Here is a 22,879-nt window from a genome sequence, read left to right on the forward strand (position 1 = left end):
ATGCCATAAACACATGCTCACAAAGCAGTTTAAAATTGTAACTGATTTCAAAACAAAGTATAACATAATAAGAAAACCTCAGAATGGGTGACAGGACTCAGGAAAGATTTAGAAATTAAAAAATATATCAGAAATGAAGACTAAACTAGAAGGAACATAAAGAGGGAGTTAACACAATAACTAATGCTTAAAGAAAAATGGAAGGATATTTTTAAAAAGCGAAAAGAAATGAAAAAGACAAAAATGGATTTGAGACATGACAAATACTGAAGACAGGCAAAGGAAATTGAATACTTGAATAACAGGAGTCTCTAACGAAGAAAGCCAAGGCAAAGGAACAGAAAAAGTAACTTAAAAATACTAGTACAAGGTATGTCTCGGTGGCTCAGTGGTTGAGCACCTAACTTTTGGCCCAAGGCGTGATCCCAGGGTCCTGGGATTGAGTCCTGCATCGGGCTCCCTGCATGGGGCCTGCTTCTCCTCTGCCTGTGTTTCTGCCTCTCTCTCTGGGTCTCTCATGAATAAATAAAATCTTAAAAAAAAAAAAAATACTAGTACAAGAAAGCTTTCCTGAAATAAAAACTGAGTTGAAAATATATTACGGCAATATTGACCCAGAATAACCAATACTGCAATGGACTAAATGTTTGTGCCCCTCCAAAATTCGTATGTTGAAGCTCCAATCCCTAGAGTGATGGTACTTGGGGGTTGGGCCTTTGGGAGGTAAGTAAGTCATGAGGGTGGAGCACTAATGAATGGGACTAGTGCCCTTAAAAAAGAGACACAAGAGAGATGATTTCTGTCTCTACCATGTGAGGACACAGCAAGATGGCAGCCTTCTGTAGGCCAGGATGAGGGCCTTAACCAAGAACCTAACCATGTTGGCATCCTGATCTTGGATTTCTACTCTCCAGAAGTAGGAGAAACAAATGTTTAAGCCACCCAGTCTGTAGTAGTTTGTTAGAGCAACTCGAACTATGACAAACATTCAAACACAATCTAATAAATTTACTGGACAATAATGAAAAGAAAGGAAATTCTTTTGGGCATCAAGGGGGAACAAAAAGAACATGTGATACAACACTTCATGCCAAAAGTATTTACAATACTTAAGAAAGTGTGAGTCAACGATTTTTTATCTGGCAAAAATGACTTTTAAGTATAAAGGGCACAAACTGTTACCAGTAGGAATCTCAGGGAATATTATTCTCATGAGTGCTGCCTGAGGGATCTACTAGAAAATAAGCTTTGACAACCAAACTGACTGGAAAGACATTGAAAAAGGACTGAGGAGGAGCACTAATTTTTAGTTACCTACAGGTCAAGACTAAATGAAGTCTGGTGGGGGCTGTGATTCAGATGGGGCACATGGAGAGGTCCTGGGGTGGATGACAAAGTTCTCTATGTTGATCTAGGTGGTCTTCCTTTACCCTGACATCCACCCACTTCCTCATTTGTGCCTCAATGTAGCAGCTTGATTACAGAACTATTTTACAAGCTAATTCAAGAATCTCTTACAGAACTATTTGCGAAAAACAAATATGTAACATAAAGTTTTCAAAATGTATCTATAGTTACCTAAAAATTTATCCATTGATTCATTCATTCCCTCTTGATTGACAGCTCTCTCATTTGAAAATTTCATTGATTTTCTTGGCACAAACATGCTATTTTTCTTGTGGTTAGACAATTTTGAAGAGAAACTGATTCTATCTTTTATAGTTTTTGGTGTATGGCTCTGTTTAGAGAAACTGATGTGGTGAACAGTTAAATCGTCATCTGAGGATGAAAAATCATCAACAGCCTGAGAGTTACAATCTCCATCTGCTGCATAAAGTTGATATGTTTTCGTCATTGTTTTAGGAAAAGTGCGAAGTTCTTTTTTATTTTCCTTTTTTCTCTTAAACCTCAAAGAACTTGTAGCTTTTCGCTTCCTTACTCCTGACTCAGAGGAAATTTCAATGTCATCAGACTCATCACTAATATCACTACTTCCTTTTCTTTTCATAATAGATTTCAGGGTCACATTCTCAGGATTTAATTGTTTTGAAATTGATCTCTTTCCTTTGACATCAGTCTTTCTATCATCACCATTATTTCTTATTTTTATAGGATTTTCTGTTTCAGAATCTTGAGATCCATCCACGAGTGGCTTAAACTTTATACCATTCTTAGGGCATCTCTGAGTTGTATATTGTGTGGGAAAGATGACATCATTATCTTCTACTTCTGTGGCACTGTGTAAAATGCAATGGTGGTCAGCTGTATTTTTAAATTTTTTCTCATCATCAGACTCAGAAGAAATATTTTGTTCAAAAATTTTCTCACTTTTATCAAAAGTACATTTTTCATTTGGATTTAGGATGTTAGTTAATTTCTGATGTTGTGAAGTACCAAGAGAGTCATGACTTTTCTGATAACCAACATCTTTGGCTTCTACTGAAAGACACATGGGCTGTTCATCAGAACTTTCATCATCAGAGGCAATATTTCCATCACTGTTCTCAAATGCTTTACATTTTGTTTCAAACAATTTAGAGAAACCACAATGGAGTAAGGTAAGCTGTCCAGGAGAACCTGAAGCTTTACTTGAGTCAGATGCTTTGTTTTTAGCAGTCTTTATTCTTGAGTTTCCCAATGATTCATCATCACTAAAATCACTGCAGAGATCACATGTTTCTTTTGTTGGCAACTCTGCAGGTTGTTCTAGACCTCTGTGTTCTTGACAGTCAGGCTCTCTAGACTATATAAGAAACAGTCACAGAAACATTAGAAAATGTCAAGATAGTATCAAATCTATCACATTGGAAGGGAATTAAATTTGGGCACATAACTAATATATCACTTGATATTTTCTAAAAGTACAATTTTTTATAAACAAATGTACAGAATATTACAGTCTAGTACAGTCTTTTTTCAAGTTGAATAACTTTCCAAAATAAATAAAAGTTTATACAGAATACGAGGTAATCGAATTATCTATATGGAAAACACAGAGCAGAGCAGTCACCTTCTAAGATGTAGGGACTGATTCTGGTCTCAAAAGTGAAAAGTACACAACTTGCTTACTATATAGTCCAGCACACATTTCCAATCACACTTTAAGAAAAAAACAAATGTGTAGGCATTAACAAAGTAAGGAATTCACAAGTGGGAAATTGTTCTAACAGATTAAAAATATTAAGATCTGACAGGATCTTGACCATCAGAAATAAAATATTTTGGATATTCTGAAGTAAAATTTGCTACAAATTGAAATCCAGAATTTATTATTTTTACATCAATCAGAGCTAAATATATCCTTCAGTTTCTTGAAACTGAGACTTTATTATTTATTAGTAAAAGATTTTGGGAAAGTATTATCAAGTAATACTTTTTTAATCCAGTAATACTTCTGCCAACATTGCTACTCATGTATTTCTATAAAGTTAGATAAATACTTATCCCATATTCCAAATCATTAAGCTGGTATAAATGTATAGTTAAATCCCTAAAGGCAGGAAAAAATCAGCAAGAATAATAACAAAAAACTTTCTCTATGTACATTCTTTACTTTTAAAGAGGCCTTATGATGACAATATAGATTTTGTAGAATGTGAGATGACAAACTACCAAAAAGATCACAAGATCAAGGACTCAAATAAAATAAAATATTTGAGTCAGAGAATAATTTTGATGTTTGGATTTCATAATCTTAAACATATTTTATTATTTTTCCATTTAGTATTTTGTTTAGTGAAAACCTATTTAGTTAGGTTGGATTGTTAACCTATTCAGTGTATTTATTTTTGAATTTATAGTTTGGTATAGTTAAAATTCCAGTTTGGATGTAAATGACTGGTGAATTGTTCTTGACTTTGTTCTTATTATATGAAATGTTAAGTTAGCCTAAATGGTTAATTTAACTGACAGGCCTCTGATTTTGTGTCCTTGACTTTTTTTAAGACCTTTTTCTTTATACATTGAAAAAATGAAAAAAAAAAAAAAAGGAAAAATAACTTAAAATTGTCCCAATAAATGTTTTCTAGGAGTCCTAGTTTACAGATTCAAAAATTGCATACCATCTCTTGTTTGTGTACTGGAGGTTCCTCTTTCAACCATGTTGTAGCTGTCATGATTCCTGCCTCCACTTTGCCTTCTCTCTATTAAGAATGCAAATAACTGTAAAATATGGGGTAAAAACAACCAGACAAACAATAGCAATAGCATATGAAAACTTGGAGTTAAGAAAGGCAGACTGAGATCAGGATGCTTTACCTCTTTTTTTAAAATATGGAATGCTTCATGATTTTGTGTGGCATCCTTACACAGGGGCCATGCTAATCTTCTCTGTGTCATTCCAATTTTAGTATATGTGCTGCCAAAGCAAGCACTGCTTTAGCTTCCTTAATGTTATTTTTCAATTTTGTTAATACAAACTCATATACAGTTTACACCTTTTTTTTTTTTTTTTTTTAAGATTTATTTATTCATGAGAGACACAGAGAGAGAGAGAGAGAGAGAGGCAGAGACACAGGCAGAGGGAGAAGCAGGCTCCATGCAGGGAGCCTGACATGGGACTGGATCCCGGGTCTCCAGGATCATGCCCCGGGCTGAAGGCGGCGCTAAACCACTGAGCCACCCGGGCTGCCCCAGTTTACACATTTTAAAATGCTCATAATTCTTAGGTAGTAGAGAGATATAGTGGAAGTGTGCTGGACTCATAAAGTACTCTAATTTCTTGAATTAAAGTTTCTTTTTCAGATAGAAAATAATACCTGATAGCCAACTCCACTAATTATTCTAGTAGGGGAATGAGAATAAAAAAATATATATTTACCCAGTAACGATATCCATAGTAACTGCATAATAGTCTACATAACAGTTGTAGTAAGAAGATATTATTAGCATCTCAAACCCTACAGATAATATTGAATATTGGGAACTTGATATTGTAGCCTATATTGCTAGTGTATTTATTGTTCATATTCATTAAAATGTTTATTGATTCCTTTGGTGTAATAAACATCAAATGAAAAGGCCTATCTAATATGAAACTAAAAAAAAAATCTTCATCTGTAACAGCCTTCTTATATATATTGGGAAAGTATTTATGCTTTTAAAGATTTTGGTATACCATTCAGCAAAGGTATTTAATGGCCTAGATTCTAGAATATTAAATTCTCCTTCAAAAGGAAATAAACTTATTTCTCTTTTTAAGGCTTTATTTGTTGACTAAACAAGGGGAAATACTACTATCGTCACTAGAGTTACAAATGCCCAACTTAGACATATATACCCATGGCATGGTTCCAGCCACCTGGTATCCAAGGTAACAAGAATCTCCCCTCCAGAACTGTAGAGAATAATAAACAGTTCTTTGAGATCTTTTCTCCCAATGCCAAGAGGCTATTTCTGCAAGGGAAGTGTGTGTGTGTGTGTGTGTGGGGGGGGGGTGTCCCCTCCCTGTACTGTCTTTATCCCTTCAACAGAAGCCAAGTGGCTACAACAAATGGAACTGGCAGCACCAGAAATCTCAATCCTGTGGGAAGCCCTTTGTGATAGGTAACGGCAACTCCAGTCTTCTGTTTCTCAGGCCAAAAATCTTGTTTCTCAGACCTTATATCTAATTCATTAGCAAAAACTGTCAGCACCACCTAGGTAATATATACAGAATGCAGCCACTTCTCACACCATCCACCACTCTTGCTCGGATCCAAACCCTCATCATCTGTTGGCTGAATTATTGTAGTATCCTCCTACCTGGTGTGTTGCTTCTGCTTTTGCACTTCTGTAGCTTAATTCTTAATATTTAGTCTAGATTGGGCAGTCAGATTCTGTTTTTCTTCTATTCAGAAGCCACTAATCGCTTTTTGTCTAAGTCAGGGTTCCCACATGATCTGGCTTCCTGTCATCTCTCTGGCCCCATCGCTTGCTCTCCTCCTCACTCCACGCCAGTCACTCTGGCTTTCCTGCCATCTTGAAATTCTGCTGGGCATGCTCCTCCTGTGGAACCTCTGTATTTGTTCTTCTGTAAAACACATCTTCCTCCTTCATCTTCTCAAGGAATCAATTGAAACCTCAAGTGAGCACTTTCTTGGCTACTCTATCTAAAACTGCAATGCTTTTTCCTTGACAGTTTTCCTATTTCCCTCCCCTGCTCTATTTTTTTAAAATTAGGATATAATTTACATATAACACTATGTACATTTAAGGTGTACAACATGTTTTGATATTTATATATTGCAACATGATTACCACTATAGCTTTAGCTAACACCTCTATCATGCCACAGAATGATCATTACTTTTTTGTGGTGAGAACATTTAAAATCTATTCCATTAACAATTTGGTTTATAAAATAGTATCATTTGACTATAATCATGATGCTGGGCATTAGTTCTCCAGAAGTCATTCATCTTCTACCTGCTATATTTTTGTGCTTAGAGCCTACTGTCATAACATACTACACGCATCATTTTTTCTGTAAATTGTTTGTTTCCTCAGAATAGAATGTAAGTTTTTTATAGGTAGGACTTTTTGTGTATTTATTCATTTCTGTATGCCTAGCTTTAGGATGTATAATACCTGACATTTAGCATATACTCACTAAATATTTGTGAAATTAGTTCTCAATATCTATCTCTAAAGGGAAACTTGATATAGAGAACAAGTCAGTGCAAAGTAGAACTAAATTGCCTGGAAATCATCAGATTAAAAGTGTTTTATAAATAAACATTTCTACATCTTAAAACATTTTAAAAGGAATTTTCTATAATCTTTAAAAATTAAAAATATCTCAGGAAGTGAAATAATTCTTTTATTCTGAGATATATGCTTCCATTATATAGGGCTTGGAATAATAATATTTTAAAACATTGGCCAAAAGCAACATGAATCTAACTATGCCTGAATTAATTATCTATCTATCTATCTATCTATCTATCTATCTATCTATCTATCTATCAGGAGAGACATTTATTTTAACCTGTAAACATTTGGACTGAATAATTTTAAATTCTGGCTGATAACACAAGAGCAATTTTATTTTTATTTATTTATTTATTTTTAAAGATTTCAGTTATTTATTCATGAGAGACACAAGAGAGAGGCAGAGACATAGGCAGAGGGAGAAGCAGGCTCCCTGCAGGGAGCCTGATGCAGGACTTGATCCCAGGACCCTGGGATCACGACCTGAACCAAAGGCAGATGTTCAACTACTGAGCCAAATAGGTGTCCCCAGAAGAGCAGTTTTAATTCAAAATTTAATACTGCGGTGCTGATGATGTGCCTACTGGTAAGAAGTTAAGCACATGTTACCACAAACAAAATATAAGACACGGAGAGTCCTGTCATTAATAAACAATCCTGGAGGAAAAATAAGATATACTTAGGACAACCAGAAAACAAGAGAACTTTCCATTTAATAAGTTGTCATACTGAATGTCTTACCCTAACATTTCCTTAAGGGATAGGTTGCTATTCTGATAAAATATAGAACTTGAATATTTGATAAATGACAAAAAAGAGGATAAGTAATATAATACTAACAAACTTCATAGGCAATAATTTCAAATGAGAAACACAAATAGGAGATGGTATGTTGGGTACTGCTCTGAGAAGGAAGTATATCTGAGGGGGGCCCCGAAATACTAACAAGGCTACTTTATAAAAGAGGAATGGGAAAGAATGAGTCCATGAAAGAGCATATTCAAAAGAAGAAAAAGGTAGAGGAACTTATTTTTAAAATTTATTTTTAAGTCATTTCTACATCCAACATGGGGCTTGAACTCACGACTCTGAGATCAAGAGTTGCATGTTTTTCTGACTGACTCAGACAGGCACCCCAGGACAGGGGGGACTTCAAATGGGACACTCAATTGAAATCAAATAGTTACCATAAAATTAAATTCAGCAGTACATGAGGTACTGCGTAACAGTTGCAATATTCTCAGGATACACACATACATGCCTCCTTCTTAGCCATCTTACCATGCTTACTGATATTACATGTTCATTATGTAAGTATTCTCTTTTACCTCTTGTCAAGATGGTCTAAGTTCTTTAAGCACAGGGACCAATTGTTCTTGACCTGTTTTTATAAAACTGATGAAATCAATAAAGTATGTGAAGGCTTTACTACAAAGTCCTGGAAGTTAAGGAAAATGTCTTTGAGTTTTCTGAGACTCATTTTCCTTGTCTACATGATGAGGGGATTGAGAAAGAGGATATTTCAGGATTTTATGATACATCAATATCGACTAGAAAATAGGCTAATACCCTTAGTATCCTGATATATCAAAGAACTTAAGCTAGGTTTTAAAAAAAAAAGATATAAATTTCTGTTTGAAGAATAAGAAACATCTGTATGCTGAGGATGAACATAACTGGGAGAGTCTGAAATATTGGTGTGGAATTTTTATTGGGAACAGAAAACAAAAATCTCCATGAGACATGAGAGTGTATCTCAGGGAGTATTTGGTAATTCTTAATCAAAACACATTTTATATTTTTGTTTATTTAGGAAAGTCTCTCCTTTTTTTTTTTTTTTAGTTCCTGACTTTAGCAGCTGTTTTCAAAATAATATACTTTTCTTTCCAGTCTGAAAATGGTCTTGGAGGTCATACTATCTAATATATGTATCTGTATTTGTATATATACATTATTTACAATTATGCATAGGGAAATCTTAGCTTAGAGGTACAATAATTAATTTATTTTTCTAAAAGTAGAAATCCTAAACACAGGCATTTTTTATCAGGAAAACCACAAATTTCTCTGAAAAGGTACTAGCAATTATATTTCAAGTTTCCTGAGGAAGAAAACTATATTTAAAACATTACTGAAAAGATCAGGGAACAATTTCACACCTCTAGGATGTCCCTCGTAAGACAAGACCCTTGAGACCTTAGTTTGAAGAGATTATAGACCCCAAACAGCTCTCCTCGATGCTCTTTTGATCCTTGAACTGCTTCAAAATATCGCTTGGCATTTTCACTTCCAACCACCACACAGTGAAGTTGCTAAAACAGAAAAAACACAAGATATTTTTGAAGTGTTTGCTCCAACAATATGTCAGAATTTCCTGGCATTCTCTGTATATACACAGCTTTAGCTGGAGAGGCAGAATCTCCTTAGGGAAGAAAATTTATTTTAATTTCCCTGGCAGATGTTGCCATTATGGTGAAATAATAGTAATTGGGCCAGTTTTATTGAAGAAGAGATCTTGAGATTTTACATTTCCTATTTTATCTGTTTTCTACCAACTGAATCAAGATCCCATCAGTATGCAATATTCACTTAATGTAAAATGTTTAATGATAAAAGCATACATTTGAATACACTTTTCTCCTTTCAAGACTCATTAAAATAGGAGCTACAAAAATCATCAGTATTTCACCAAAGTTAAATTACAACCTAAGTAACTGAAACATCAAATGGACCTACTTTAAGGAAAGCTAACACAAGGAAAGACCTTACTCTTTTAACACTTGAAGGTCATGAAAGACAAGTAAAGCTTGGGTAACCACTCCAGGTTAAAGAAAACTAAAGAGACATGAAAAGAAATACTCTATAATCATTATCCTGGACTGGATCCTGAACCAGAAAAGAAAAAGAAGAGGTGAAATTGCAAGGAAAATTGGTGAAATCTGATTGAGTTTTGTGGATTACAAATTAATGTTGTATCACTGCAGTGTTAGTTCCTTGATTTGGATAACTGCATTTTGGAGAGGAAAGTAGGGGTGGAAAGCAAGTGCAGAATGACACACAAAACTGAGTGCTTATATGCATAAAATTATTTTTATATGTATATATTAATAGGAGAGTGTCCTTCCCCTTGAGGGAGATACACACTAGAAAACTGAGCAGTGATAAATCTGCAACCTTCTCTCAAATGGTTCAGAAAAATAAAGATCATGGCTGAAAGAGAAAAGCAAATGTGATAAAATGTTAACAACTTGGGAATTTGGGTGAAGTTAATTGGGTGTTCTTTGAGCTATTCTTGCAATTTGCAATTCTTCTGCAAATAAAAATGTATTTCTAAATTATATGAAATACAATGATGAAAGGTGAATTTCCGAATGCCAAACTTTAGAATATATGAAATGCTCTAAACATGAAGGAGTATAGTTTCTATGTAAGTGATGTTTTTATTTTTTTTAAGTATAAAATATCTGAATGCAATATTACAACAAATGCAAACAAAAATATCAAAGTGAAAGAAAGCCCATCTTGAATAATACCAATCATCTTTTATCAGTCTTGGTAACATTGTGATATTTAGGCATATCCTTCCAGATCTTTTTTCACTGTAGTTAAAGCTATTTATATATACACATATAAATAACTTTATGCATCAATATAATTGATGTACTTGTTCTGCAAGTTGGTTGTTTTGGTCCCACTTAAAATGTCTTAGAGGTCACTTGATGGGATGAGCACTGGGTGTTACACGATATGTTGGCAAATTGAATTTAAATTAAAAAAAGAATGTCTTAGAGGTCTTGCCAGAACAGTACATCTACTCTATAATTTTTTTTTCTGTTCTGTGCATCAGAATTTATCTTATCATCTTTCTACTACTGGACATTTAGGCTGTTTTTTTTTTTTTCATTTTTTAAAACAAATACTAACAATGCTGAATATAAATCCTTATCATCCTTCACTGTATGTATATGAGAGTATTTCTGTCAGATAAAAAAAAACCACATAGTACTTTTTTCCTAAGATTTATTTATTTATGATAGACATAGAGAGAGAGAGAGAGAGAGAGAGAGAGAGAGAGGCAAAGACACAGGAGGAGGGAGAAGCAGCTCCATGAGGGGAGCCCGACGTGGGACTGGATCCCGGGACTCCAGGATCGCGCCCTGGGCCAAAGACAGGCGCTAAACCACTGAGCCACCCAGGGATCCCCGGTGCTATGTGTTTTAAAACATTATTAACTTAGCCTATAAAATAAATGGACCAAATTATATTCTCAAAAATAGCATGAGTACCTCTTTACAAATACCCCCACCAACAATGAATAGCACCAATGTCCCTACCTCCCTAAACCCCCCCCCCAAAACCCCACACACCAAAAGGGGGGTATGTATACCACAGTATTGTCTTATATTCCTAGACTAAAACTGTAGTTAGGCATCCTTTCATATATGTGTTAACCATTTATATTTTTTCTTCAATAAAATGTCTAATCATAGTCTTTTTATTGGCTTGTGAAAGTTCTTTATGTACTATAGATGCTAATCCTTTGCTTATTATATATATGGAAATTTTCCTCCCAGATACTTTTTAAATTTGGCTTGTAGGTCCTTTGTCATGCAGAAATTTCACATAAAAATGCTAGTTAAATTTATTTATTTATTTATTTTTAAAGATTTATTTATTTATTTATGATAGACATAGAGAAAGAGAGAGGCAGAGATACAGGAAGATGGAGAAGCAGGCTCCATGCCGGGAACCTGACGCGGGACTCGATCCCGGGACTCCAGGATCACGCCCTGGGCCAAAGGCAGGCGCCAAACCACTGAGCCACCCAGGGATCCCCCTAGTTAAATTTATAATATTTGCCTTTGAGGCTGTATTAGTTCCCTAAGACTGCTTTAACAAAATGCCTCAAACTGGGTGGCTTAAAACAACAAAAATTGATTCTCTCACAGTTCTGGAGGCTAAAGTCTGAAATCAAGATGTTGGCAGGACCATGCTCCCTCTGAAGTTTCCAAGTGAAGACCCTTCCTAATGTCTAGAGGTTCCTGCCAATTCTTGATATTTTGGTTTGAAACCACATCACTCCAATCTTTGCCTCCTTCATCACATGGCATTCTTCCTAGCATCAGTTTGTATCCAAATTTCCTTCTTATAAGGATATCAGTCATGGCAGTAGGGCCCACTCAAATCCAGTATGACCTTATTTTAACTTGATTACATCTGCAAAGACCCTACTTCCAAATAAGATCCCCTTCATGGTAACACATAGGGCTAGGGCTTTAACATACCTTTTCTTTGGAGGGGAGCACACAATTCAACTTCTAACAAAGACTTTATTAAAGATTTTTACATTCATGTTCATAAGAGATATTGGTCTATAATTTTCTGTTCTTGTAATATATTTGTCACGTTTTGGCATCGTTTTTCTATCTTTCTAAAACAAGTTATGTGTTCCCTCGTCTTTTGCTTTCCAAAAAGAATGTTAATTGTTTGACAGAATTCACTGTCTAGGTTAGGATCTTGTTTTACAAGAAAGGCCTGAATTAAAACTTTACTTTCTTTGACCACATAAGGCATCATTTTCTCTCATTTGAAATGATAGCTCCTAAGTATCCAGAATCACTAATACGAAGTTAGATGTTTATCTAATTCTAGTACTATTATAGGTAATTTTTTTTTCTCTCCAGAAGGTTTATCTCTGGAAATTTAAAGGATTTTTCACTCTATCCTTTATGTTTTATAATAATAGAAAGATAGTGTAAGTGTAGATCTATTTTCATTTAGCACTCAGTGGGCCCATTAATTCTTGGACTCTTGTTTTCTATTTTTTATGTGCTTCTTTGAGTTTCTTTCCTTCCCTTCCTTCTAGTCCCCTCTTTGACTATAAGACTAGTATCAGAACTTTTAGATCTAGCATTCATTTCCCCTAGCTTTTCTTACATGAATTCTATCTTTGTCTTTTTGCTCTGTAATCTAGAACAACTGTTGGCTCTTTTAGAGGAAAACTTTGCTCTCTGCTACTCAGGCTGTTTCCGGAGTTCTTCATTTTCTGGATGCTAATGGATTCCTTTTCTGGTAATCTGTTCTTATCTCTAGGAAGCTACAACCTAGGAGGGCAGAAGGAGAGAATCACCAAGCCGACTCCTCACTGAGTGCATATCCGGAAGTGGGGTTTGATCAATCCCACAACCAATGAGATCATGACCTGAGCCAAAATCAAGTCAGAAACTTAATGACTGAACCACACAGGGGTTCCTCTTACCTTTTGAAAAATATTACTTATATATTTTTAAAATCTTTTTTACTCTTTTCTATTAATTTTTATTTTCTCTGATGTTAATTCTTCTTCTTCTTCCTCTTTTCCTTTTTGAGTGCCTAGAATAGTTCCTCTGGCTCTTGTAACAAATTACAAACTTGGTGTCTTAAAACAAAAGAAATTTACTCCTACAGTTCTGGAGTCCAGAAGTCTGAAATCAGTATCACTGGGCTGAAATCAAGGTTTTGGCAGGGCCATGCTCTCTGTAGATGCTCTACAGAATCCATTCCTTGCCTCTTCTAGTTCCTGGTGACTGCCAGCATTCCTTAGCTTGTGACCACATCACTCCAACTTTTGCCTCTGTGATAACATTGTTTTCTCTTCTGTGTCAGATTTCCCTTTGCTTTTTTCTTATAAGGACACTTGTGATTTAGAGCCCAACTGGCTAATCCAGGCTACCTGCTCCATTGCAAAATTCTTAATCACATCTGCAAAGACCCTTTTTTTCAACATAAAGTAACATTTATAGGTTCCAGGGATTAGAGTTTGATATCTTTCAGGGCCATTTTCATAGTGTTTCTTTTCCTAAACTGTTCAACAATTATTTTTTTGTTGGGTACTCATCTGTCTTCAAATACCTTACGTTCTTATCTCAGCCTATTGCAGTGATCATTTAGGAAGTGCAAGTATTTAATCTTCTAGGCAACAGGAGGGACTTTCTTCTCAATTTCAGCAAAATTCGGAGCTCTGTCTTGCTTCTTTGCTTCCAGTATTTCTATTTATTGTTCCTACTTGAGAACAGACACCTAACTTGCTACAAATGGGGTAAGATTATATGAGGCTAACCCATTTTGTTAGATCATCAATGATACACCAAAGAGGGGGCATTACAGTCACCCTACAACTCTCTTATTATTATTTTTTTTCTTTTTAGTATCTGTTGACTCTAACTTGGAATATCCAGAAGCTGCACCTACCTTTTTCAGTAGTCTCTTTCTGAGTTTAGCTTGGTTTCTTCCTTCAATCTGATCCCAAATGTCTTTTGTCTTTTAGGGTTCATTATAACTTCTGGGCCACAGAAAGAACTCTTCTTACTTTACAAATTTTTTATGTTTTTTTAAAACATCATTTTTTGGGGTGCCTGGGTGACTCAGTACATTGAATGTCTGACTCTTGGTTTCAGCTCAGGTCAAGATCTCAGGGTCGTAGGATCCAGCCCTGTGTGGGGATCCATACTCAGAGCGGAGTCTGCCTGAGATTCCCCTCTCTCCCTCTCTCTCTGGCCTTCCCCCTGCTCCTTTGCACTTGCTCTCTCTCTCTCAAATACTAAACATTTTTAAAAAATCATTTTTGGATTTTTCCCCCAAGGGATTTGAGGAATACTCAGGAAGCTAGTTAGTGTGTATGCCATATGTACTCTTAGTTCAAACTCCAGTCAACCTTTAAACCATATCTATTGCCTTTTCCTCACACAATTGCCATATTATCTTGATTTTTGCCTATTAATTTTATGGCTGAATCTTTCCTAAAGGGCTCATGCTTAAGAAATATTTTAACAAGCAACTTCTAAAAACTGACATAATCCTCATCTTCTGAAGTAATAGTATTATGCAATATATGTATACATACATATATATAATGTATATAAAATTGCTACAAATATATAGTAATGGGACAGAAAAGTTACACATGATTGTGACAAGTATTCTAAGGAACTGCTCCTAAGATAAAAAGAATAATGTTCTATTCTTTTCCAAGACTGGTTAAATATATCTGAACAAAATAATGTTCAAGCAGTTGTGCTATACCAAAAAACAAAAAGATGAAAGGTTTCTTACAGAGCTAAGTGCTTTAAGAAAAAACAAAAACTGCTGTGTACAATTCTATTCTTGGAATTAAGAAAACAGGATAAATTTAAGATTGGATCATTCTTAGGTTAACTACCACCACATGTGGCAGATGTTTGTTCTTAAATAGATGCCAACAGAATATATAGGGAGTAATTCAAATTTAACATTTATAATTAAATTGAACCTTATTCCAGATCTTCTCAAGTGAGCAATTATAAACTAAATAAATTTTATTTAGAGACCTAAATGGTGAGGTAATTGATACCCTAAGGATATTAAAGAGTTAATACAATTTCAGATGAACAGTAAAAGCATCAGCACAGTAGTCAGTACACTTGAGTTCTATTCTTAGAATTCCATTTACTGGGGTGTCCCTGGGTCCCACTTTCATTATGTACAACATGAAATGGTTACATTAGATATCTCTAAGGCATTTTCCTCCTAGTTGTCTTCATGTAATGGTACATATAGAAAATGGTAACATGAACACCTACCTGGGAAGAAGGTTTCTAAGGCTGGAGTTGGTTAGGTAATCTTGGTGCCCAGAGAGCTGTGAGATCAATGTGTCAGTGCACCTGTATCCCATCCGTGGCATACCAGTATGTTTTGGCCCACAGACTGGGGAGCTGTGACCTTGCTACTCAAATTGTGGTCTGCAGTAGTGTTGGCACTCCTGGGAGCTTATTAAAAATGTAGAATCTTGGGCTCCACTCAGAATAAATCAGAATCTGTAGTTTAAAGATCCCCAGGTAATTCATGTACACATTAAAGTTTAAGAAGTACTACTCAAAGAAAATTTCAGCTCTGAAGTTCAATGAACATAAGAATGTTTTACAGAATCTATTCTACAGTATTTTTCATAATCTTAGTAAATTCCATATTATGTTAGAATAAAGTGAAAAACATATTTTACACAAATTTCTGAAATTTTTGAAATAGAAAAATATTTACTTCTTAATTAAGGGAAATATATTTACCTGCTTGTACACCTGTCGCAAGTACATGATCTCCTCCACAGTTCCCAAAGATATCAGCCTAAATACTTTCACATCCCTGCACTGCCCAATCCTATATGCTCTGTAGAAAGATTAAAAACAAAAGCCAACAAAAATCAAATGAAACAACTTTGGGTTCAGGAGGTAGCTTTAGGACAGAAAACTGGAATGTTACTAAAATTTTAATTTAAAAAGAAACGTATGCACAGTTTTTGTATGTTAATTATATATACCCTCAACTATTTAAAAGTGGGGGAGGGGAACAGTTAATCAACTGGCAAGCCTATAGAAATGCAGATTTGCAGCTCTAATTTCAGAGAATTCTGTTTTACTGAATCACTCAGTTGACTAGCCTCCCAGGTATTTCGACAGGGAACATTGTGCCAATAAAAACAATAACTAGATTCACCACACTGGTTAACGGTAGGTCTAGGCCTGGGAGCTTCTCTCAAGTGAAGGCTTTATTGGATGTTCTGAATGAAGTCACCTATTTCTAAATATTTGTTACAGTCATGGGCTGGGGCGGGGCGGGGGCAGGGAGTGGCAGGAATCAGGGGCAAGGCCATACTGCCTCATGCCTGAAACTTAAAATTTTGGGGTAATTTAGTTTTGACCTTGTAAAGTCACTCTATGTTGTTTTATCTGGTGCTCTCTATGCCTCCTTTACCCATTGCTCCTCACAGAGATGGTCTTTACTAGAGGGTATCCTGGGACCCTGAAAATCTTGCACCCACAGAGGGGAATGGGGGAATCCTGTGGCACAGCACAGCCAGTGTAAGTTACTACATTCTCACATCCATCCTGCAGCCTAGATACAGAGGGACTTACAATCTCTTCCGTTTCCACAAAGGAATGGAGCCTTAAAAAATTTTTTTAATGGAATTAAGGAAATGTTTTTTGGGTGTGCGCTTGGTTAATTGTTTGAATAGGAGTGTTTCTGCTAGAACACATATTCTTTAATCTTTACAAAAAAAAAATCTTACAACATGTTACTTTGGACCTATGTCTCATCAGTGTCTAGGTCCATTAAGAAGGGATATGTTAACTGATGGTCTTTTTACTATGAAAATAAGTGTTGAGAAACTGTTACACAGTATGGAGGTCTATATCTTCCTTTCTCTCCTTGGTTCCTCCTGTCAGTCAACTGAAGGGCAGGGAGGGAAAAAGAAATGCTGTTCATTTAGTTTTATTGTCAACTAACTTAAATTGAGTACCAAAACACAGTACCCTGGGAGAAATAAGATATTAGATCTTAATGGCCTAGATGAAAAAGAACAAAATTAAAATATTGTTAAGACAAAAAAAAAAAAAGTGTAGATTTTTCTGTGGCTTTCCTTGGATTAGTTTCCTTTACAGTTGTTAGTGATGAAAGTCTGGTTAACAGTGTGGGCTTTACAAATCAGGGTGCATGAATTCAGATCCTGAAATCATTGGCTGTGAACTTGAGCAAGTTACTTCATTTTGTTGTGTTTCACTACCTTCCTCAATAGGTATAATAGTGCCTCTCCCATGAAAGCTTTGGTATCAGGGTGATGCTGGCCTCATAGAATAAATTAGTAAGCATTCCTTTCTCTTCAAGTTTTTGCAAGATCTTCAGAAGGATTGGTATTAATTCTTTAAAATGCTTGGTAGAATCCATCAATGAAGCCATCTGGACCTGGGGTTTTTTTGTTGGCATTTTTGATGATTGATTTGATCTTTTCATTAGTTGTAAGTTCTACTCAAATTTTCTATTTCTTCCTGATTCAGTCTTGGAAAGTTGTATGTTTCTTGGAATTCATCCATTTCATCTAGGTCATCCAATTTGCTGGTGTACAACTGTTTATAATACTGTCTTACAATCCTTTCTATTTCTGTAAAATCAATAATAATGTTCTCCTTTTCCTTCAGATTTTAGTTATTTCAGTCTTTTTTTTTTTTCTTAGTCAATCTGCCTAAAAGTTTGTCAGGTTTGCTGATCACTTTGGAAAAAAACTCTTGGTTTTGTTGATCTATTTTCAATTGTTTCTTTAGTCTATTTCACTTATCTCTGTTCTAATCTTTATTAACTTTCTTTTGCTAGCTGGATTTAGTTTTTCTTCCAGTTCCTTAAGGTATAAGCCTACAATGCTGATTTCAGACCTTTATTCTTTTTTAAAGTCTTTACCACTATAAACTCTTTGCACTCCTTTCACTGCATTGCATAAGTTTTAATACATTGAGTTTTCATTTTCATTTTTCCCAAGATATTTTCCAATTTCTCTTGTGATTTCTTTTATAACTCATTGGTTGTTTAAAAGTGTATTGTTTACTTTTTTAAAGATTTGTTTATTGTAGAGAGTGAGTGAGTGTGAGTTGGGGAAGAGCAGGGAGAGAGGGAGAACCTCCAGCACTCTGCTGAGCACAGAGCTTCATGGGGCTAAATGTGGAGCTCTATCTCACGAAGCTGAGATCATGATCTGAGCCGAAATCAAGATTTGGACACTTAGTAGACTGAACCACCCAGGCACCCCACACATATATATATAATAAAATATATTTAATATAAAATATATAATATAAATATAATTATATAATATAAATATATATTAATAAAATATATATTATACATATTATATATATATGTGTGTATATATATATATATTTTTTTTTTTAAGAGAGAGAGCACACAAGTGGGGCTGGGTGGGGCTGGCAGAAGAAGGGGAGAGAGAGAGAGAGAATCCCAAGCAGGCTCCATGCCCAGTGTGGAGCCCAACTTGGGGCTTTCTTTCACAATACCAAGATCATGTCAGCTGATATCAAGAATCAGACGCCTTACCAACTGAACCACCTAGGTGCCCCATTTAGTTTCAACATATCTGTGGATTTTCCAGAGTTTCTTCTGCTGTTGATTTCTAATTTCATTCTACCGTGTCAGGGAAAAAATACTTAAGATTTCAATCTTTTAAAATTTATTAACATGTTTCATAACCTAACATATGACTTATCATGGAAAAAAGTAAAAGGATGGATAAAGATATTCCACACAAATAGTATCATAGAGAATGTTCCATGTGCGCTTGAGAAACATATGTATTATGCTGTTGTTGGAAGGAGAGTTCTGTACGTGTTTGATAGGCCCAAGGTATCTACAGGGCTGTCAAGTTTTTCTTTCCTTACTGATCTTCTGACTGGACGTTCTATTATTGCAAATGGAGTACTAAAGTCTATTACTATTAGTAATAGTCTAACTACTATTGCAGAGCTATTTCCACTTTCAATTCTGTCAATATTTGCTTTAATATTTTAGAGCTTCTTTGCTACATTTATAAGTGTTATAGCTTCTGGGTGAATTAAATTAAGAATTACCATTGTATACTATCCTTTGTCTTTCATAACTTTCACTTTCAAACTGTGCAACTAATATTCACCTTAAACTCAAAGTGAATGTCTTCTACACAGCATACAGTTGGCATATGGTGTGTTGATGTTTTTTAAATCTATTCTGCCAATCTATATCTTTTGGAGAGTTGAACCCATTTACATTGAAAGCAATTAACAATAGGGAAAGACTTACTTTTGCTATTTTGTTTTTTGTATCTCATTGCTATTTTGCCTCTCATTTTCTCCATTACATTTTCTCCTACAACTTGATAAGTCTCATTGTGAGTCTCTTTGGGTTTATTCTACCTGGAGGTTGTTAACCTTCTTGTATTTATATACTCATGTCTTTCCCCAAATTTGAACATTATTATTTCAGTCATTATTTTTTCAAATAGCTTTGTCCTTTTCTCTTTCTTCTTTTGGATTCCTATAATGTGTTTATCATTCTATTTAATATGTCCCATAAAGTCCGTAAGCTATGTTCATTTTCCTTTGTTCGTTTGTTTAGGTTTGGTTTTTGTTGTTGTTGCTCTTGTTGTTCTTTGGGGTTTTGGTTTGCTTTAGTTTTTTTTTGCTCCTTAGATCAGTCTTCAAGTTTGCTGATCCTCAGTTCTCCTGTTTGAGTATGACGAGTCTTTCTAGTGATTTTTTTTTTTTTTTTTTACAATTCACTTATTGTATCCTTTAGGTTCAAAGATTCTGCTTTGTTCTCTTTTTTTTTTTTTTAATAATTTCTATCTCTTTGCTGATATTCTAATTTTGTTTATATATTGTTTTCCTGATTTCCTTTAGGTCTTTGTCCATAGTTTCTATCTAGCGCTTAGAGTTAGGACAGTTATTTTAAACTCTTTCTCTAGTCAGTCCTATGCCTGTGTTTATTCAGGGATGCTTTCTGGAGATTTTTTTATTTATTTATTTTTTTTATTTTTATTTTTTAAATTTTTATTTATTTATGATAGTCACAGAGAGAGAGAGAGGCAGAGACACAGGCAGAGGGAGAAGCAGGCTCCATGCACCGGGAGCCCGACGTGGGATTCGATCCCGGGTCTCCAGGATCACGCCCTGGGCCAAAGGCAGGCGCCAAACCGCTGCGCCACCCAGGGATCCCAGATTTTTTTATTTTGTTCCTCTGAACTATGTTTTCCTCTTTCTTTAAATGCCCTGTATTTTTCTGTTTAAAAAAAAAAAAAAAAAAAAGGCCATTTAATAAAATAGCCACTTCAAGGCTTTGCAAACCAGTATGGAAAACATTCATTAATTAGCAGGGTATATCTTGAGTCTTGGGAACAAACAGCTCAGAGTAAAGATTAAAATCTACTTTGGTCATTTCTGGTTATGTGTCTCAGCTGGGTCATGTGTGTATGTGCTTTTAAATATTTCAATTTCCCAAAGAGTCTCATTTCAGTGTCTTCTCTGTCCCACTGTAGCTTTCATGCATCATGGGGCCTTATCACTGCTTTCAACAACTTCTACCCATTTGAGGTCCAAGCTATGCCACCATTCTTCATCTAAGCACTGTCAGGTGAAATAAAAACCATTCCCTTAGCAGCTCACAGATAGGTTAGAAAGTTGCAAAGGAGTTCCATACTGCTCTTTCCAACCCAGGAGGGAGGGAACTGGGAATTGGTTGCTTCCTCCTGGTTGTGCTGCACCAATGAATAGGGGTGAGGCAAGAATCAGTAAAGATGCCATGAAATTTCCCAGTTTTGAATATAGCTTTTTCTTGATTAGGAATTTGCTTGATTTCTGTAGATCTTTGACTGACCTTAAACAGCTCCTATAAAGTTATTTTAATCAGTCTCTAGTTTTTTTTAATTCACTTATGGGAAAACATGTACCTAGAGCTTCCTAGTCTGCCATCTTGCTGGTATCACTCCTTGATTTCTTCAATACAAGTTTATTTAAAAATATATTCTAAAACATCCATATGACTAGATTTTTATTAGCTACATGTTTATTGTTGTTTTTCTAGGGTCTTTTCTTTTGTATTAGAACCATGTAATCTAGTCCTCATGATTTCTATTAAAATATATAGTCATTTAAAAGTATGCTCTAAAATGTTTGAGATTGGGTATTTGAAGTTGTTATATGGTTATATACATTTATTAAGTCAAAGGCTAAATAATTTATTCAAATAATTTATGTATTTTCTTGTTTTGCCTAGTTGAACTATTAATTTTTGAGAGAGAGATATTAAGTTCCCCATCATGACTGTGTATTTATCCATTTCTTATCATAAAAGAGTTTAGGCTTTGTTATGTAGTGACTATTATACTTTCCTCACAGATTGTTCCCCCATTTTGTTTTAATGTATCTTGCCTTCAAGTCTCTTAATATTTGGCTTGATATTAATACTGCCACTCTTACTTTTTGTTACCATCTTCCTAATTAGATTTTCAGTATATTTTTATTTTAACTTTCTTTGTATTTTCAAATCTTATATATATAGTAATAAGCATAAACCTGAATCTAACTTTCCATTTTCATCTTCCTTTTTGTTTAATTAAGGAAGTTTTATTCCATTCATATTTATGTGTGGCCTTATTTTTCACAGTTTATGTTTTGTATTTGCCATGCTTTCTTAGTTTCTTCCACCTTTTACTGCATACTCATATTTCCAATCATTCACTGAAATAATCACATTTTTCTCAGTGATTTAAAAAAAAATTTCTTTCAGAAGTTCTGTTTGGATGTTTTGTACCTAATTTCTAATGTTTCTCAAAGTGGCTTTAGGGATCAACTGTATAACGATCACCTTGGGTGTTTCTTTTTTAATTTATTTACTTATTTGAGAGACAGAGTGCATGAAAATAAGTGGGGAAAGGAGCAAAGGGAGAAAGAAAAGCAGACTCAGGGGGGACCATGGAGCTTGATCCCACCACCCAAAGATCTGAGCTGAAATCAGGAGTTGGATGGTTAACCAACTGAGCCACCCAGAAGCCCATGGGTGGTTTTTTAAAATTATGGTAAAATATACATAAGATTTACCATTTTAACTTTTTTTTTTTTTTTTTTTTTTGAGAGAAAGTGAACATGTGAGTAGAGTGGGGAGGGGCAGAGGGCAAGGAAGAGAGAAAGAATCTTAAGCAGGCTTCATGTCCAGTGCAGAGCCTGACACAGGGCTCAATCTCACAAGCCTGAGGTCATGACCTGAGCTGAAACTAAGAGTCAGATGGCTTAACTGACTGAGCCACCCAGATGTTCCTCATTTTAGCTATTTCTAAACATATAGTTCAGTGGCATTAAAATCCACATTGTTTTGCAACCATTACCATCATCCACTTCTAGAACTTTGTCATTCCAGACTAAAACTTTTATCCATTACATAGTAACTCTCTATTCCCTCCTTCCTCCAGGTCCTGGTAATTACCATTCTAATTTGTCTCTAATGACTATTCTAAACACCTTATATAAGTGGAAATACACAATATTTGTCCTTATATATCTGACTATTTCAGTTAACATGTCTTAAAGATTTATCCATGTTGTAGCCATGTATCAGAATTTCATTCCTTTTCGTTTTTGAGAAGCTACATATGAGATTACAGATGTTAACTAAACTTACTGTGGTAATCAATGCATAATATATGTAAGTCAAGTCATATGCTGTATACCTTAAGTTTATATAGTGCTCTATGTCAGTTATATCTCAATAAAACAAAGAATTTCTTTCCTTTGTAAGGCTGAATATTCCATTTTATGTACAGAATACATTTTGTTTACCCATTCATCCATAAGTGAACATTTTG

The 22,879-nt window shown here is 34.9% G+C and overlaps 1 protein-coding gene, 1 long non-coding RNA gene and 1 other non-coding gene across 9 annotated transcripts in view; 1 reads left to right on the plus strand and 2 right to left on the minus strand.

The window, feature by feature from the left end:
* ERCC6L2 (ERCC excision repair 6 like 2) overlaps positions 1–22,879 on the minus strand; it is a 124,779-nt gene that overhangs the window by 33,034 nt on the left and 68,866 nt on the right. For all 6 annotated transcript variants that reach the window (XR_005353948.1, XR_005353949.1, XR_005353950.1 and 3 more), the window contains 4 exons: positions 15,771–15,870; positions 8,850–9,002; positions 4,062–4,142; positions 1,579–2,743 (listed from right to left, as the gene is read on the minus strand). Coding sequence is in view for 3 of the 6 variants with exons in the window: in XM_038526849.1 (XP_038382777.1) it covers positions 1,579–2,743; positions 4,062–4,142; positions 8,850–9,002; positions 15,771–15,870 (1,499 nt within the window). In the remaining 3 variants the exon portion in view is untranslated. The remainder of the gene's footprint in view (positions 1–1,578; positions 2,744–4,061; positions 4,143–8,849; positions 9,003–15,770; positions 15,871–22,879) is intronic.
* On the minus strand, positions 4,267–4,373 carry LOC119869958. The gene has a single exon (XR_005354917.1). It is a non-coding gene; the product is annotated as a U6 spliceosomal RNA (small nuclear RNA).
* The window catches only part of LOC119870809, a 30,911-nt gene continuing 13,403 nt past the window's right edge, over positions 5,372–22,879 (plus strand). For both annotated transcript variants that reach the window (XR_005353973.1, XR_005353972.1), the window contains exon 1: positions 5,372–5,544. This is a non-coding gene — a long non-coding RNA (uncharacterized LOC119870809). The remainder of the gene's footprint in view (positions 5,545–22,879) is intronic.

Source organism: Canis lupus, chromosome 1 (assembly GCF_011100685.1).
Source record: "Canis lupus familiaris isolate Mischka breed German Shepherd chromosome 1, alternate assembly UU_Cfam_GSD_1.0, whole genome shotgun sequence".
Lineage (NCBI taxonomy): Eukaryota > Metazoa > Chordata > Mammalia > Carnivora > Canidae > Canis > Canis lupus.